This window comes from Hippocampus guttulatus, chromosome 11 (assembly GCF_054856545.1).
Source record: "Hippocampus guttulatus isolate MCC_2025c chromosome 11, RoL_Hgut_1.0, whole genome shotgun sequence".
In the NCBI taxonomy this organism is placed as follows: Eukaryota; Metazoa; Chordata; class Actinopteri; order Syngnathiformes; family Syngnathidae; genus Hippocampus; species Hippocampus guttulatus.
Window position 1 is genome coordinate 3,973,835 of NC_141271.1, and position 18,979 is coordinate 3,992,813.

General features: G+C 45.0%; 1 protein-coding gene across 2 annotated transcripts in view; it reads left to right on the forward strand.

Moving 5' to 3' along the window:
- Positions 1 to 18,979, forward strand: part of dpp10 (dipeptidyl-peptidase 10 (non-functional)) — a 207,589-nt gene that overhangs the window by 104,232 nt on the left and 84,378 nt on the right. For both annotated transcript variants that reach the window (XM_086122927.1, XM_086122928.1), the window contains exons 2-3: positions 10,800 to 10,914; positions 16,363 to 16,458. In XM_086122927.1, coding sequence (XP_085979053.1) covers positions 10,800 to 10,914; positions 16,363 to 16,458 — 211 coding nt within the window. The remainder of the gene's footprint in view (positions 1 to 10,799; positions 10,915 to 16,362; positions 16,459 to 18,979) is intronic.

Below are 18,979 nucleotides of genomic sequence, written 5' to 3' on the forward strand. Positions count from 1 at the left end.
GGGAGGAGCAGGGTGTATTTGCCGAATTATATTTAATAAAACAGAGAAAACTGAATCCAAAACAAACAAAGTGCTAACAACCAAAACTAATCCAAAGTAGCAAAACAAAACCATGACAAAAAACTAACAGGAACAGAACCATGACAGAAACAAACATGACAGTTGCAAGCAAACAGCAACACACATGACAGTAGCAAGAAGCAAACAACAACACACATGACAGTAGCAAAAAGCAACACACATGACAGTAGCAAAAAGCAACAATGACCCGACCCAGAGTGTTCGGGCTGGGAGTCCTTTTAAAGCCCTAATTAGTTATGACCAACAGGTGTGCAGCTGCCGGGGGAGCCCTACAGTGCCACCTGTTGGTCCCTAAACCGAATCATGACACCGTTATCCTGTTCAAGAGAAGCGGTCTTGAAAATGGATGGATGGATGGAAAACCACAACACAACTACCATTAAGCACAGAGCCACTGATGGTTAAATAGCATCAGCAGCACAACACAGATCCGTCCGCTCATCCATGCTGAGAAGGTTCAACTCAGTAGATGCAACTCAGACAGCAGTAACACAATGGCAATCACATGATAAGAATTGTGTGGGTGAAAAATCACTTCATGGATTAAACTTATTCGAGGTGCTTTGGAGTCTGTTTATTCACCACTGCCAACAAACATGCAGGAGACCATTTGTGCGTGTTTCTGTCAGCCGTTAATGAAGCAGGTGTTACATCAATGATGGACTAAATGATCCATAGGTACTTGACCCGGTTAGGTATTGTAATGCCCTTCAGTAGCGGAGAGAAGGATGCTCGCAGTCGCTGATACTATTAATCATTTTTAATAACAAAATAAGTAATAAACACACGCATTCAAAGGAGTTGCTGTTAGCCACAACTCACGCCCATGCGCTCCTCACTCAGACTAACTACCGGAGCCAATATTCCCCCAACCTGGCTCCTCCCCTCCCTATGACGTCACACAAATACAAGAAACAGATATTACACTGCCCTCCCCTTTATGAAACCCTCGCCCCGAGGGTTCAACAAAAAAAAGTCCTCCAGCCGTCGTGGTCTTCGTCTCAGCCTCTGTGGCCGGCCTGGCTCTGAGTCGATACCACCTTCATCTGGCTGGCTTGGGACAACATTGGTGGGATCTGGGGAACATGGATCCACCACATGTTCTGAACTGGTGGATGAAGCGGACCCCGCCTCAAATACAGGAACACCGCTGCCCCGGTAGGGGGCCAACCTGTCCTGATGTAGGGCAACCTTTCTGCCCCTGGGGGGGACTGCCACCCGATAAACTACCTCTCCCACCCGCTCAAGTACCCTACATGGACCGTCCCAATGGCTGTCTAGCTTGGGGCAGCGCCCTTTTTTTCTTTTAGGTGTATACACCCAAACCAGTTCCCCAATCTGGAAGTTCCGCCCCTTGCTCCGCACGTCATAGTTCCGCTTTTGACGTGCACCGGCTTTCTCCAGCTGGTCCCGTGCGAACGCGTGCGCTGCCTCCAGCCGATCCTGCAGTCTCCGGGCATACTCCAGTCCCGGCTGGTCCTCTGAGCTGCCGGGAGGTCTTCCAAACGCCATCTCTGCCGGTGTCCGAATTTCCCGGCCCAGCATCAGCAGAGCAGGAGTACAGCTCGTGGAACTTTGGACCGCCGAACGATAAGCCATCAGTACCAGCAGAATGTGCTGGTCCCAATCACGTTGGTGTTTGGAGGTGAGGATGGCAAGCTGCTGCTGCATGGTGCGGTTAAATCGTTCCACAAGACCATCGCTCTGCGGATGCAAAGGTGTGGTGCGTGTTTTCAGCATGTCCAGGCGTTTACAAAGAGCAGCAAAAACCTTGGACTCAAAATTTCTACCTTGGTCACTGTGGAGGATATCTGCAGTCCCAAACCGACAGAACATGCCCTCCAGTAGCGCATCCGCCACTGTCTCTTGGTCTGGCAGTGCGTATGCCTCAGGCCACTTAGTAAAATAGTCCATCGCACATAGCACGTAACGGTTCCCTCTGTCCGTCACGGGGAAAGGGCCCATAATGTCCACAGCAACCCTCTCCATGGGCGCCCCAACCCTCTGTTGCTGAAGCGGTGTGTGCGATTGGTCTTGAGGTCCCTTGTAGGCCGCACACTCGTCACAGCGCCGGCAGAAGTCCTCTACGTCCCGTCGATGCTGACCCAAATAGAACCCTTGGCGCAGCCGTCGGAGGGTCTTGGTGCTGCCAAATTGTCCTGAGCCGGTGCTCCCATGGCATGCTCTCAGCACCATCTCTTTAAGAGCTCCGGGCACTACCACCTGCCATCTCTCCTCCCCGGTGGCTGGTTCCTTCCAGGCACGCTGCAACACGCCGTCCTTCATGTGTAACACAGCAAACTTGCTCCAAAAGCCTTTGGTGGCAGCGGAGAGTCCCATCACTCCTTCCCAGGGTGGCCTCCTGCCACTCTGGACCCACTGTCGCACAGGTTTGAGATCACGGTCCTCTTCCTGCTTGGCAGCCCACTCTGTAGTGTCCACAGCCTCCAAGGTGCAGCATGACGGTCCAGCAGCAGTCGCTTCCCCACGCAGCTCCAACTCCCTGGCATCCCGCCGGTCGCAGTAGCTGCAGCCACTAACAGAACATGGCCGCCGGGAAAGGGCGTCCGCATTGGCATGTTGAGCCCCAGCCCGATGTACCACAGTGAAGTGGAACGCCTGCAGCTCCTCCAGCCACCGTGCTACTTAGCCTTCTGGTTCCTTGAATGACATCAGCCACTGTAGTGCGGCGTGATCTGTCCTGATGGTGAAAGGCACGCCACACAGGTAATACTTGAAATGGCGTGTAGCCAAAACAACTGCTAACAGTTCACGTCTGGTAACACAGTAGCGTCGTTCACTCTTGTTGAAAGTGCGGCTGAAATAGGCCACCACTCGCTCACCTTCCGGCCCCACCTGTGACAACACCGCCCCCATGCCGACATTACTTGCGTCCGTGTCCAGCACAAAAGGTAAGGCTGGATCTGGCGGGGTGAGAACAGGAGCATTCATGAGGGCTCTTTTTAGGCTGCAGAACGCCTCCTGACAATCCGGCATCCAGAGGAAGGGTTGGTTGTCTTTAAGGAGGTGGAACAAGGGCGCCCCGATGCAATAGAATCCCTTCACGAACCGTCTGTAGTACGAGGCCAGCCCCAAGAAGCTTTTCAACTGCTTCTGGTCCCTTGGTACTGGCCAATCTTTAATGGTGCGGACCTTCTCCTCCAGCGTGCTGATGCCCTCACCGTTCACTCGGTGGCCCAGGAACTCCACCTCCCGCTGCATAAAGTGGCACTTTTCTGGGTGCAGTTTCAGCCCAGCCGCTGCAATTCTTCCCAGCACCAGTCTCAGAGACTCCATTGCAGCCTGAAAAGACCCACCATGGACGAGGACATCATCCAAATACACCAGGCACCTTTGCCTCGGAATGTTTGAGAGCACTGTGTTCATCAAACGCTCAAATGTTCCTGGTGCATTGCATAGTCCGAAACTCATGACCTTAAACTGCCAGTGTCCTCGGGTGGTGCAGAATGCCGTCTTGGGTCTGGACTCCGTGGTGATGGGGACTTGCCAGTAGCCACTGCGCAGGTCGAGTGATGAGAACCACGCGGAGCCTGAGACCAAATCCAATGTCTCGTCTATCCGTGGGAGCGGGTAGCAGTCCTTCTTTGTCACCTTATTGAGCGGCCTGTAGTCCACACAGAACCGTGGTCTGGTGCTCTTTTTCCAGGGGACCATGACCATGCCAGACGCCCACGGACTATCGGAAGGCTCTATGATCCCTGCCTCGAGCATGGCACGGATCTCCTGATCCGCGGCCTCCTGCTGGGCCAGAGGCAGGCGTCGGGGCCGAACCTTTACTGGTCGCGCGTCACCGGTGTCGATGTGGTGCTCAACCAAGTGAGTGAGGCCCACCTCATTCTCACTGAGGGCAAAGATGTTCTCAAAGTCCCACAGTACCTGCCACAGCTGCTCACGCTGCTCGACATCCAAGCCGTCACAGTTCTTCTCCCAAATGGACCGGATAGCCCCAGTCCGGTTCTCTGTTGGCCGACCCGGGGTTAACTCCACTGACGTGGCTGGGCTGGATGTCATTGGCCCCGCCAGTGAGCAGTCCATCACCGGGCGAGCGGACTCTACCCGATCTACCGTCGACTGTCGAGGAGTCAGCGCTGCTGCTGCATTGGACAGGCTGGGTCCGGTCATCCGCACATCTGTGTTCTCCGCTGCAGGGTCTGCATTGTTGACGGCCACCCCCGGAGTACCCTGCCTAGACGCCAGGATCAGCCCTACATGCTGACCACTCGGCAGGGTGAGCACCCCAGCTCCCAAGTCCACCACACATTTTGCAGCTTTTAAAAAGTCCCGTCCAAGAATACAGGGATCACTCACGTCAGCTACCCAAGCTGAGTGGGTTGTCGAAAGACCCCCCAAGACGAACAAAAATGTCCCTTTGCCTCTCATCTCGGCTGTTTCACCGGTCACGGTCCTCAGTTTTGTAAAGGTCGATGTTAAGACGGTCCCTACTGGAACAACGTCAGGCCTCACAATTGTGGCTGAAGACCCAGTGTCCACCAGGGCTGTACAGGAAACGTCCCCAATCTGCACACGAACATGACTGGGGTCCCCCACGTCCGTCCAGCCCACCGTTATAGCTTTCTCTCCGAATGCGGGTTGCAGTTCCCGGTTAACAACTGTAGGGGTCCGCGTTGTCGGGGCTACACGGACCCTTTTCCGTTTCCCTGCTGGTTCAACAACTTTGGGCAGCGCCGCAGCAGATGACCTGGCTGTCCACAACCCCAGCAGACAGCGGGGCGTGCACGATGTCCGCTTCTTTCCTCCTGCTGTGCTGGGCGGGTCTTTATTGCGCACACCAGCTCCTCCAACCACGCTGGCCTGGGCTCCTCCCCTTCCGACAACGAGGTGGCCAAAACGGGGCAGGCGGATGTCTGTAGCGCCCCCTTGGTTGCAATCTCCCACTCTGTAGCGAGAGAGAGTGCCTCTCCCAGGGCTGCCGGGTGGGCAAGCTGGACGTGCAGGCGCAGCTCATCCGGTCTGAGAGCTTGGATGAACTGATCGCGTATCAGTTCATTTTGGATCTCATTTGGCATTCCAGCATATGCGCGCCGACCCAGGCTCTCGATCTCATGAGCAAGACAACGGAGTGGCTCACCGGGATGTCGATCACGCTGCTTGAACTCACAGCGCAAAGAGTCCCTCAAATTAAACTCCCCAAAGCGCCTCTGCAAAGCACCCACCAGGGCGCTGTAATCGAGTCTCTCTCCGGGGCTCAGCAGCAGCAGACAGGATGTAGCCTCCTCCGTCAGCGAAAGCGCTAACTGCACCGCTTTCACCTTGTCCTTGTCCGACCAATCCGCTGCGTCGGCCACCAACTCGAACTGTGCTCTATAAGCCTCCCAACTCCCTTTCCCAGAGAATTTAAGAGCTTTCATGGAGGGCCACGCGAGCCCAAGGGCGCCGCCATGCATGTTTACGTCCGTTGCGATGGCGGCGGCACCTGCCGCTACGTCATGGCGTAACTCAGTTTTGGCGGGCCCGCGCTCATTTTGGCGCGAATCAACAGCTTCATGGCGACCGCGCCCGTTGCAACTCGACTCAGGCATATCAATCACGTACGGTACGGCTTCATCCTTTACCGTCCGCCGGGTAACGGGATCGCCGCACGGAACGGCCTCTTCATTCACCTTCCGCCGAGTACCGGAGTCGCCGAACATCCTTACGCAAAAACGGGAGCGCGACGGGTGAATCCGAAACTTCTGACACCAATGTAATGCCCTTCAGTAGCGGAGAGAAGGATGCTCGCAGTCGCTGATACTATTAATCATTTTTAATAACAAAATAAGTAATAAACACACGCATTCAAAGGAGTTGCTGTTAGCCACAACTCACGCCCATCCGCTCCTCACTCAGACTAACTACCGGAGCCAATATTCCCCCAACCTGGCTCCTCCCCTCCGTATGACGTCACACAAATACAAGAAACAGATATTACAGTATGTTAACACTGACGGACATAAATCCACTTCAATTAGTGCAGAGTCTTTTTTTTGGGGGGGGGGGGGGGGAGTTTGTCATCAATCGTCATTCATCAGCAAAATGGGTGATAGACTGTCGGACCTTCCGTCAGAACCGACGGAATGCTCACCATAGCTATGTGACCAAAACAAAGGCGCTGCTCATTGTTAGAAATGGTCGCATTTTGGCCCGAAAGTAAATTTTTCATCCACGCGATCTGTAAGTGAGCATCTGATGTCAATTCACCATCAGTCTCATATCAAAACCCAAACTTCAACATCAAAATTCATGTCACATACCTGCTGGGATAACTTTGCCTTTTTTTTTTTTTGCTTAGTTTGCATCATGAAATATTATTTTTTTGCTGACAGAGAGGTGCTAGTTCACTGAAGAGACAGCATTTTGTTGGTTCGTTTGGAATCGGTTCGCGTTTGCAACGCCAGACAGTGTGCTGCAAACAGCTCGCTACAAGGTATGTTTCGAGGCTGTTGAAACCAAAGTAAATAGCAATTATTTCAGCTTGTAAAATAGACACACGGCAGCAAAATGTTGTTCTGTGCGCAACCTGGGAGTGAAAGCACCCGCTAAGAAACAGACAAATCAGCAGAATTAATTCACACGTGCTTCGTACTTAGCATTAAAGGAGTCAACCGTTCTTAACAAAGTCAAAGTTACCAATTGATGTAAATCAGTTACTAGTAGATAAACTGGCACTGATCTACTTCAATGGTAGCTCTATCTGATAAACCTATCCAGATGACTGACACATTAATCTATTCGATGAACGCTACCTTCCATTTGTACTCAGCAGTACTTTATGTATATTTTATTCGGCAAGTGATTACTTTTGGTGATGTCACTTCACAGTAAGCGAGCATCCGGAAGTTAGAACATGACAGCAGGATGAGCTCTCAAAGTGACCCAGCAAAATCTCTTTTCGATGTAGTGACAGGGCATGGAATATAAAGACTGATTTATTGTTTACTTGTTAAACAATGTAATCCAATCAAACTAGGCAACCAACCTGGCATGTCCAAAAGTGCGAAATACTCCTTGCAAAATTTTGTTGACATCTTCAGCGCCAAAGTTGAATTTTGTCTGGAAGCAGTTATACTCAGTGATAGTTTAGTTGGCACATATTAATCCCAAAGTGAATATTCTTGAGGTTGCATTGTGGAGCTTTTTAAATGTTGTATTAAAATGGTCTTTGCTGGGCTATGTCAGAGTTTTTAATATTATCATTTTTATTTATATTGAAAGGGGTATGTTTGGGTGAGTGGAATTCTGGGATTTCATTTTAATTCCCATTTTACCGAGTAGTTCTGTGACTGACTAATTTGAGAAAAGAAGCGGTTCTGCGTGCAAATTTATACTGTAGGTTACACATGACTCTTGTAAATGCTGAACAATGGCAAATAGGATGAGCAGTTCCTACTTTCTTACAAATGTCACCTGCCAGAGTAGACAAATCCTGATAACGAGTTGAAATCATTTTTTGAGACAACTGTCAAGGCGAAAGAAGGCAGGATAATCTGTTTTGGGATGAGTTACTGCGTATTATAAGTAACATTGTGAACCAGTAAAATAAACGTGAATGTTTACTTTGCAAGTCAATTTACAGCATGCACCGCGAAAATGTTGAGTTAGGGGCGACTGTGCTACGAGATTAAAAAAATTGTCTGGAGCCCTGCCAATGACATCACTTCTGGGTGACGCGCATTGAGACCCAAATGACTGTTACAGTCCTGTAAGGAGTGGTTCGCGTATACGCCAAGATGGTGGATTTTATTTGATGTACTGTATTTGTCACTGAATGTGAAGCGACCTCATCGCAGTGAAGTTAGATGCTCTTGACCTTTTCTTCTCCAATGTTACACGGTGTGAAATTGATTCATGGAGCATTTAGGAAGAGTTAAATTAATTTGTGCACCTAAGTGGAATTTATAATTTTATACTTATTTTTTAAGATCTTGTTTATTTACGATCATTATTTTCATCATTATTTTGTGCTTTACCACTGATATGTTGGTTCAAACCACTTCTGACTCACAGCTATTTACTGTACACGTTTATTACATAGCTTTCAAGACAGAATTTCAAGAAATGAAAAGGTAATGTAAACAGGCTTTGTTTGGCTTTAAACCAGAGTTCAAGGTCCATAACCATGAATTCATTGTTTAATGAGTAATTCAGCTACCCGGTTTTGACATGCCTGCTCGAACAGGGGGTCTCAAACTCAATTTATGTGGAGGCCACTGGAGAGTCTGAGTCCGTCTGGGCCGCATCAAGTATTCTGCAGGGTTCAAGTGTTCCAAAATAAGCACAACTAATCCAATCTTCTCAATCTTGATGAAAACAGTTCCAAACATTAACGATTCTATAGAACGTAAACAAGATTGGTGACGCGGTCCTCTCTCATTCATCTCCCTTTGTATTTTGCGTACTCCTCAGCATGTCTGTCTACTTGAGTAATGACCTCTGATTTATTTGAGCACAGCCATGTTCTTTGTGACTTCAAGACCTGTCAGGTGCCCATGTGGAAAAGACATGACAGAAGAACATTTCCTTTCACTTTGTGTCACAAAGAATGGCGTTTAGCTAAAAGCTGTCATGAGGGTGAGCGACAGTAGCCCATAAGTGATTGGAAAAAAAAATGCCCAGGGCAATAACATGGCAAAAAATGGTGATGGCCACATTAACATTTAAGTTTGATGTCACGTATCCTGCAGGCCACAAATGGCCCCCTGGCCACGATTTAGACACCAACATCCACTACCAGCACTTGGTTTATTAAAATCAAAATAAGGGAATTGGCTGTAGCCTTCCAAACAAAGGGAATGGGGGGTCTCTTCTGAGGGTAGGTAGGGTTGCCACCTTTCAGATCTGGAAATAAGGGACATTCCTCACGGCGTCGTGGCAAAACCACGCGGGCCAAAGAAATGTTAGGGTTTGACTCCCCAAAACTTAGAATTGCATAGAATCACATGTGTTTTATACGTGAAAAAAACAACAAAATGTTTTTATTTAACATGTCATACAGTATTAGCTTCTTGGCCCTGGGGTCACTCAGTGGTCAGTAAGGAAGGAGTCAAGAAAGCATTTAGGCGTACTTAAAGTGCTTTATGAGCAATGAACATTGTTATTTTATTTTATGTTTTATTTTTTTATAGACTGAAGGAGCCTGAACCTGATCATAACCTATATGTATAGGCTATTAAAAGTGTTGTAAATTAAACAAAGATATACTTCAACGCTTTTAACAATTATGAAACATTTAATAGCGTGAACTTGAGCATATAGACCTGGCCGACTGTATTGTATGCATAGAAAGTGCTGTAAATTAAACAAAGCCTGTCTGGGGACACTTTCACTGAAAGAGGACAATACTTAAATTAAATAGCCTATAAAGTGCCCTAAATGTAACAACTGGGCACACCTTTACTTTATGAGGAAGAACTTGGGCATACTGTATTCGCATATTCTTTTGAGGATGCGGTGGAGTCTCAGAAGTATCTCCTGGAGTCGACATTTTTAAAACCCGCGTTGCAGCCTGGTGTTTAGCGTGAAGTGAATGCATTACGAGGCAACAATCATGGCAGGCAGTGGCAGCGCGAAATGGCTGGGCTGCCTGCACAATAGGGGTCACCAACCTTTTTGAAGCTGAGAGTTACTTCTTCTCGACTGATTAGTGTGACGGCTACAAGTTTGATTCACGCCTCTGAAATAGCAAAAGTTGCTCAAATGACATTCGATCATATGAAATTATTATTATTAATACATAATGCGGGCAGCATGGTGTTGAATTGGTTAGCATGTCATCCACACAGCACAGAGGTGCAGGGTTTGAATCCGGCTCCGACCTTCCTGTGTGGAGTTTGCATGTTCTGCGTGGGTTTTCTCCGGGTACTCCAGTTTCCTCTCACATTCCAAAAACATGCATGGCTTGTTGATTGGGCACTCCGAATTGTCCCTAGGTGTGAGTGTAAATGGCTGTTTGCCTCTGTGTGTTCTGCGATTGGATGGCAACCAGTTCAAGGTGTCCCCTGCCTACTGTCGGAAGACAGCTGGGACAGGCTCCAGCACGCCCGCGACCCCCATGAGGTTAAGCGGATTAGAAAATGGATGGATGGATAATATACATAGCCAATTTCAATGAAGTTGGGACATTTTGTTAAATATAAATAAAAACAGAATGCCATGATTTGAAAATCATGTTATTATATAATTAATTGAATAGTCTACAAAGACTAGATGTTTAATGTCCAAATTGATAAATGTTATTGTTTTAGCAAATAATCATTAACTTAGAAATTTATGTCTTTCACATATTCCAAAAAAGCTAGGACAGTCATGTTTACGACTGTGTTACATCACCTTTTCTTTTAACAATAAACTTTTGGGAACTGACAACTTTAATTGTTGAAGCTTTGGAGGTGTAATTCTTTCCCATTCTTCCTTGCTGCTTAGTCTCCATTGTCATATTTTACACTTCAAAATGCACCACTCATGTTCAATGGGAGACACGTCTGGACTGCAGGCAGGCCAGTCTAGTACTCAGTCTTTCTATAAACCTCTTTCATTTTTCACCTTTACAACATACAATACCTAGAAAACCACAATCCCCTATCATTGGTGAACTATTTTTGGAAGAGGCCCATTACGTTGCTGACCCATGATGTACGGCGTGTGACAGCTGAAAAGGGTCTTTCGGTGTTAACTTGTTTGACCTATATTTCTCTTTGCAGGACCTTGGTGGGGTGAGTCCACCTCAAAGGAACTGGAAGGGCATCGCCATTGCCTTGCTGGTCATCCTCGTAGTTTGCTCCCTCATCACCATGTCAGTCATTGTCCTCACGCCAGGTAAAATTCCTTGTCAGACTCAAGAGTGTGTTTTTTTTGTTTTTAGTCATATTGTGTTTAAGTACACATGCCAAACACATTTTCCCTTTTAAAAAGCACAACAGTACAATGGGTTGTATGAAGGTATACAGCAGTCTTCCTCAACTGGCGGACCGCGATCCACGACCGGACCGCCGACCTCCTCTGTCTGGACCTCCTCTGTCCGGACCCTCGGCAAATTGTATAAAATAATAAATTATAAAGTGATTTTTACGTTATACATTTTATATTTTTGGACTATAATCGGCGCATTACCGCGATCTCTTGTTAAAATTATCCGTTGTATTCTTTGCGTGCACTAACAGATGTATTGCAGAGGACCGCAGCAGCGCGACTGTGTGTGTATAATGTTTGACTAACTGGAGACCCTGGCTGAGCAGGGCATGTCGGCGAGAACGATGCGCTGATTGGCTCCTCTGAACTTAAGGTGTGCCCATACATAAGCGTCAGCACGCGTCTATCCCAATACACACGCATTCAAAATGGATGATTGTGTCAGGAAACAGACGCATGTGCAACGCCACAGTGTGCTCACAGCTTCAGCCCAGGAGAGCCGCACACAGACAATTAGACAAGACGAATTGCGGGACGTTTCGATTGTGTGCAGTTTTGCGCCCGGCTACCCGGGGATCTTTGCAGCTGTTTAACAGCAGAACACCGCAACATGGTAAATGAACATCCCAATGGCGTCCTCAAATAATATTTGCATGCCTCAGACATTGCATTCACCTTTAGTGGAAGAACAGCACTGCACATTCCTGTGCTCCCTTGTGCCAGTATTTAAAATGGTTCTTAACTCCTCTTCTGATATATTTTTCAGTGATTTCAGAGGGGATGTGAAAAGGGGAATTGTACAAATGAAAAGGATATTTTTGTTTTCATGTTGAGTATTTATTTTGGTAAAATGAGTATTTTGTTTTGTTTTTGTTAAATTAAGGGAAAAAAAGACAACTACTGTTTAACAAAGTTAAAGTAAAAAAAGTGACTTATTTCCCTAAAAGGGCTATTTCTATAATTAAGCAGGCACAACTTAACAAAATAAAAGAGTTCCTGTGCCTCAACACAATACCTCTCATTATTTGCTGTGTACTGGCAAAGTGAATAATTGTTATTTTCATGCACCCCATTATTGCTTGGTTGTGAGGAGTGTTGATTTGTATAAGCTTGGCTTGACCATACTAAATGGGCATATAGCCCTGCTCCCCATGACCGCCGTGCATGGGACCGGACCTTGGTCTAATTAAAAAAAAAAAAAAGTGGACCGACAGCATTTCTAGTTGAGGACCACTGGTATACAGGCTTACAGTGGCACATTTATGAACTGTGTAAATGTGTTAATCTATTTACTGGTAGCTCAAGCAATTAAAATGTTGATGATACAAACTCAACTCACTCTTTTTTTTTTTTAAATATACTCACATTACCGTTTTCTGAACTGGTCTTCTTAGAAAACCACTGTGTGAAAGGGACAAAATAAAAAATGTAGAAGAGGTACCGGAAAATTTATACACATCCAGCCATCATTTTGTATACACACTAGTAAATTATTCATGCAGTTCAAAACGATGACATTCATTGATCTCATTAATTCGAAACTACCCAAACAATCTACAATGCTAGAAATAATCTGTTCCAGGTAATTTCACAGGCACTGTTTATTGAAAGGGAGGGGTGTTTTCAGGTCACTATCAGTCATATATCAGTATGCATAGAGGTAAGATCGGGCCGCCCGAGCCCGAGCCCGGCCCGTTGGGTCGGGCCTAAAATGTCAATCATTGCTTCGGGTTCGGGTCGGGCTTCTCTCTCGCTGAGTTGTTTTTTTGTTTTTTTTCGTTTCGAGGTCGTGAATAGTTTTGGCCACGAGAGACCGTGGTTCGCAAAAAAACAGAAGTCGCCTCATCACAACACATACTGTACTAAACTCTTGCAATGACAATTCAAAGAACTCCTTCCAGTCTCTGTCGAGTATCCACCCGTCATTGTTCGTCTTTGTCTCTCTGCTTCTCTCTCTTAAAGTGCCATGCTAGATTCTTAAGGACGTACTGCTGCTGTGGTTTACGGCCCAATTTTCAACCCATCAAAATGACGGACGGCCATAAATTTTCCCCGTCCACTCTTTAAAAAAATCCGTCAATGATGGAAAATTGTCGGTTAATGTAAATTCTTCAGAAACAGAAATATAAAAGATGTAAATGTTTATACTGTCTTGTTTAACTTAGATTTCATTGCAAAAGACAGGCTTTGTTTTCAGAAATCACCCCTCCTCCTCCTGAGTCCTCACAAATAAAATATGAAATGTCGGGTTTGCTTCGGGCTCGGGCCTGCAAATCAAGTTAAGTGATCGGGCTCGGGCCGGGTTGGGATTAAATACCCTTGGCTCGATTTTTTAGGATTTTAGCTCTATCTATGCAGTTAAGCTGTGGAATGATAGTGTAGTGTGGAAATCCAGGAAAACCTAAACATAAGTTAGGAGGGCCCGCTGAAGGGCCCTCAATCATCTGTCAAAACAAATCGCTGATTTACGTCGTCAGCTAGGTATATGTGTGAACATGTTATACATCTTTTAAAAGCTGAGTTTCTAGAGATTTCAATGGTACGCTACATGTTACTATTGTCAAATTTGAACCGGAACTTGGGGAGACCTCAAGCTTTGACCATGTCGTGTTTTCAAGTCCTAATCAACATTCTAAATCCATTTTCAAGGCAGATATTGTGAAAAGAAATTAGACGAACATAAGATTCACCTTTTTCTTCTGTTTTCAAACATCCATAGTTCAGTGGTAGGAGCACTTACACAAATTCTTACTGTATTGGAGAAATATTCATAATGTGACATTTTGAATATTTCGAAAAGTGACCAAAACTATGCTGATACTCCAAATGGTTCAAGAATAGCTAAAAATTTACTTTGAGTGCACCTTTCCACAGGCGTTTTCGGCAAAGTTGCCCTCGGTTTAAGGGGTTGAAAACACATATAAAGGCACCATTTTCACAGATATCTACAAAAGCCCTTGTAATGTGGACATATGTGCATTTTATTGTATCTACATCTATTTTGCTATAGCTTAAAAAACAATATCGTTTTGTTGCAATATAACAGAAAACTTGTCATAATAGTTCTTACAATGTACAATATTTTGGACAATAGAACTTTATGTATCCAGTTACAGTTTTTTAGAGCATTTTTGTATACTTATTTGTAATATTCATATCTAATTATGGTATTATATCTATATATTCTGGAAAAATTGTACAGTAACTACAGCTCTTTATGTATACTGACATGGTAATATAAGATACTTTGTAGAATCCTAAGGGGTAACACTACATAAGTCTGTACTTTCCCCTTACCCTTTTTGAGCATGTGACCGTGAACACGTTAATATGCCGTCAATTCGAGCTATGGAAAAGGGGCGACGACACTGCCTGCGCCTCCAGTCACAGAGGGGGTTGGGGGGGGGGGGGCAAAAAAAAAAAACAGAAGGAGAGCAGAACTAAAAACAAGCCTTCAGCAGCAGCGGCCAGCAGCGAGTCAGAATATTTTTTTCTATTGATCGGAACAATATTGATGTGTAATGGGCATAGCATGTTAGCATTCACTTAGTAATTCTGTCACATTTGGCAGCTCTGCTTTTTTGTTACATAAACCTCTTTCTCAGTTTTGCGTTTTAATGGTGACATGCGACATGACCAGCCGGGTGTGCTTTTGATCATGCGTCAAAAGTTGTACCATTCACCAAGCAGAAATTTCTGACATGCCACCTTTGTTATTCAGATTCTTCTCAACTTGTTCACGGGAGATGCCTACTGCATTAGCTTACTCATTAAAAGTTAAATGTCAGTCATCCATCACGATGTGGTGAATACGGGCGATGGTTTCCTGGGGAGGTGGCTGCGGCAGGACGTCTGGGCCTTGGGTGATCCAAAGCTGAAGCATCATCCTCTAATCTGGCAGCCATTTCAGCATGAATATCCTTGGAGGCTAACCCCTTTTTCTGCAAACATTTGATAATGCCAAGTTTGATCCGTTTCCACAAAATGTCTATTGCACCACTTTTTGGAGAGCTCAATTTTGCTTGCAGTGTGCGTTTATATGGAAGAAAAACGCACAGCATTGCAAATTGTTTTTGGGTGTAATTGTTTTCGTTGTGGCACAAGTCCTTTTTAGTTAGCCAATAAAATTAGCAGCCCATGCATTTTAATGTGCATCTATCTATCCATCGATCGATCAATCGATCTATCATGCTATCTATCTAGCTAGCTAGCTCGCTAGCTAGCAAGCTATCTGTTTCACAACATTTGAAAAGCTGTAATTTTCTTTCAACGAATCTGTGAGTTGAAAACCAAATGTATTAAGAAATGGGATTTGCTATAAGAAACAACCCTGGTGCCTGATGTGATCGAGATCATCCCCTGCCCTTTTCAGCCACTGTTGTATTCCATGGTTGGTTACCCTCAGGCCTCCAAGTGCAAATATGCTGTGCAGGGTTTGCAAGGAAAGCCAATGTGGCTGACATTCAAAATCATTTGGCCCTCCTCTTCTGCTCACAATCAGCATCTGTCCTATTTAAAAAAAAAAACGTTCCATGCCCATTTAGCAAATTATTCCAAAGTGAAACATTTCCTGGGACAATTATTTCTCGTCCACTCATGATCATCGAAATGCAGTGTACAGTATTATTTTGTGGGTTTTGGTTCCTGTCTTTATTTAAACAATTTCAACGATGTTGCAAATATGCATAGCTGGCATATACAAACTGTGTGAGTGTTGTAGAGCGATTTCCAAATTGACCATTAAAATGGATTAATTAGAGGACATCATTAGAGCAGCCATCAGAAAATGACAAGTTCAGTCCCTGTTGATTCTTTGTATTGCTTCTGGGACCTGACATAACAAAATAAGTGAGAATCAATGGGAGGGTATGCAGCGATGCAAACATATCAAATACTTTTACACTGTTGAATATAAAAGGCCTATGGTTCAGAAGAACAAACAAACAAACAAACAAACACCGTAATCGTATCCCTTTGAAGCTCCTACACTTTGAAACTTTCCTTTTTGGAAGGGACATCAATTCACGCTCATGTCAGCAGAGGACGTAGCTGGACAGATGAAGGACTATACAAAATAAAAAACTAAAAAACATCCTATATTGGTACTCATATAGTTGTCAAAAGACATGGATCATTTTCAATGTTATTTGGATTAGCTAGCTGGGAAACATAATGTGATTTATGTGCAACTGTCCTGAGAGGTAAAATCTAGATTTGAATTTCAAACAAGCATGCAAAACACCAGTATTATGTTTCATTCATCCATCACAAAATAATTCCAATAGGGGTAACAGGCATTGTATTTTGGTACATAATGTGGGCGAGAGTATCTCAATGTATGACTTATATTTGCAGTTGACACCCAAGCTGGAAGCGACACCAAACTGACTGTGGAGGATCTCTTTAAGCCGGAATTCAAGGTTCATGAACCCAAGGCCAATTGGATCAATGGTGAGTCATGCAGTTGTCATGCTTGGAATTGCCTGTTAGTCTTAATCAGCTACACTGTATTTCTTTACAACATTCTTCATCATGACAAGGGCTGGAATCGATTATTTTTCACGTCAGATATTTTATGGTCCATATAAGCTAAGATAATAAAACCTTTATTTGTCTCACAATGGAGAAATTCGTAATTTACAGCAGCAAAATTCAGTGGGAAGAAAGGAGAAAAATATGAAGTATTTGCATGCACAAAATAAATTTAAAAAAACGAACCCTACACAATACAGAATGCAAGATAAAATATAAAATACAAGATGTAAGCAGATATGCAACTGCATACTGTATGTACTGCATAAGGTGGCTGTGCTATTTAAAATGGGTGATATCCTCTTAGATGTGTTCTGACTATGTCTCATGTTTATGTAAGAAAGGACTACCGGTACATTTCTGTGCTTTGTTTCCACACATAACACAAACTCCACTGTTTGGATTTATTTTCCTGTTCCTAATTTCCATGGGATTGATTCCATGTTTGCTAGAAGGGGGTCGTATATGTTGAGCATGGATGGTTTTAGCTCTGAAATGACCCATATGAAGTGAATCTGATTATGCTTTACCTAGTTTGAGGAAGAAGATAATGATGCTTCGAAGGGAGAAAATGAACAGGACTACGGCATTCCTATGTTCTTTCAATGCTTCCCTGACTTTCCCCCTGTTGCCCATGAACTGGATAAGTGTAACGCCACGCCTCAGGGCAGGAGAAAGAAGCAAGGCCTTGCATCAATATTTCATTCCCCAGTGACATTTATTCCACTATCTTCACAACATCATTCTCTGAGCTGACCTGAGGCTAAGATAGGGGGAACTGATGCTGTGTGACGAAGCAATCAGTAAAAACAGCTTTGCAGATTGGTTTGTGGATGATGGGACAAAATAACATCCTGGTCAATGAGGAAAGATAACAGACAGATGGGTGAGAGGAGTTTGATCAAAAGGATTTGGTGCAAGAATGAGATCTTTTTTTAAAGACTTTGTGGGATTTAGCTGGAAGTCAGAATCAGATTATTATGATCATATTTGCACTAGTGTGTTGTACGACATATTTTTACAGGCCATACTTGAAATTGAATTGGTTAAGTGACTGTATACATGTACCATACTGAATTTCACCTATTTTGGTTCAGGAGACGCTTGGAGTTGGAAAGACTCAAATCAATGAGACTTTGAAAAACAAGGAAGTGATTCTTTCTCAGTCCGATTCTGGCAATTTCCCTGCTTAGAGTGAATTGCTTGCGGCTCGACGGACAGTCGAGTCAATGAATGTTTCCTAGAATGGTTTTACTGTTATCGTGGTAAAAACCTTCGGCAAACTGGTCCGCTGATAAGAGAGAAGGCGAGCTCTATAGTGCTAACTATGGGCATCGAGGACTTCGAAGCGTTCCGTGGCTGGCTTCAAAAGTTGGTGGCACGACATAAGCTGAGCTGAGTCTTGGGTGGTGATCGAGGGGTGGTCAAGTTAGAAACAGTGAGTTGAAAGAAAAGCTACCTAGGTCTGATACTAGCCTCATTTTGGAGCAAATAGTACAAATTTTTTGATACTATATTTTGTTCATATACCTGTACTGCATACTGCAGTTTTTGTGTTATAAACAGTTTTTGGGCAATTTATTGTTGCACTTTGTTGCTTCTGTTGTCACACATGTATGTTTCAGAGATGAAAGTGGAAACATTAAAAAAAAAAAAATATATATATATATATATATATATATATATATATATACTGTGTATATATATAAATTTCTCAAATACAAGGACAGATCAAGGATCCTACAAAAAGCAAAATACTTAAAAGGCTCCAACATCTACATCAACGAAGACTTTACAGATGCCGTACGACAAAAAAGAAAAGAGCTCCTCCCAAAATTAAAAGCTGCACATGACAGAGGGGAAACTGCCTACTTAAGACATGACAAACTTATCGTCCACCCCCGCACCAGTACTCCAACACAACAGGCTCGAGTTCAACACCATCAAGCAGCATACTGAGAATTATTCACCACCCGAAGATATAAACTCTGACCCTACTGAAGCAGGAAATTCACATACCAAAAACATGGACTTCGAACCCTTTGATGACCCTTCCAACCCTTTGATGACTTCCAACCCTACTGACCACAAGATATTTGACCCTGAGAAAAACTTGGACCCGGACAATAACTTTTTCAAGACCGACCGACCGCGAGGGAGCCAGCGACGACCGACCGTGAGGGAGCCAGTGATGACCGCGAGGAAGCCAGCGACGACTGCAGGGAAGCAAGCGACCGCGAGGAAGCCGGGAGACAACCAGCCAGCGACCACCGCGAGGGAGCCAGCGACGACCGCAAGGGAGCCAGAGACGACCGAGAGGAAACCAGCGACGACTGCAGGGGAGCCAGTGACCGCGAGGGAGCCGGGAGACAGCGAGCCTGAGGGAGCCGGGAGACAACCAGCCAGCGCGTGTGAGAGAGCCGGGAGGCAGCCAGCCAGC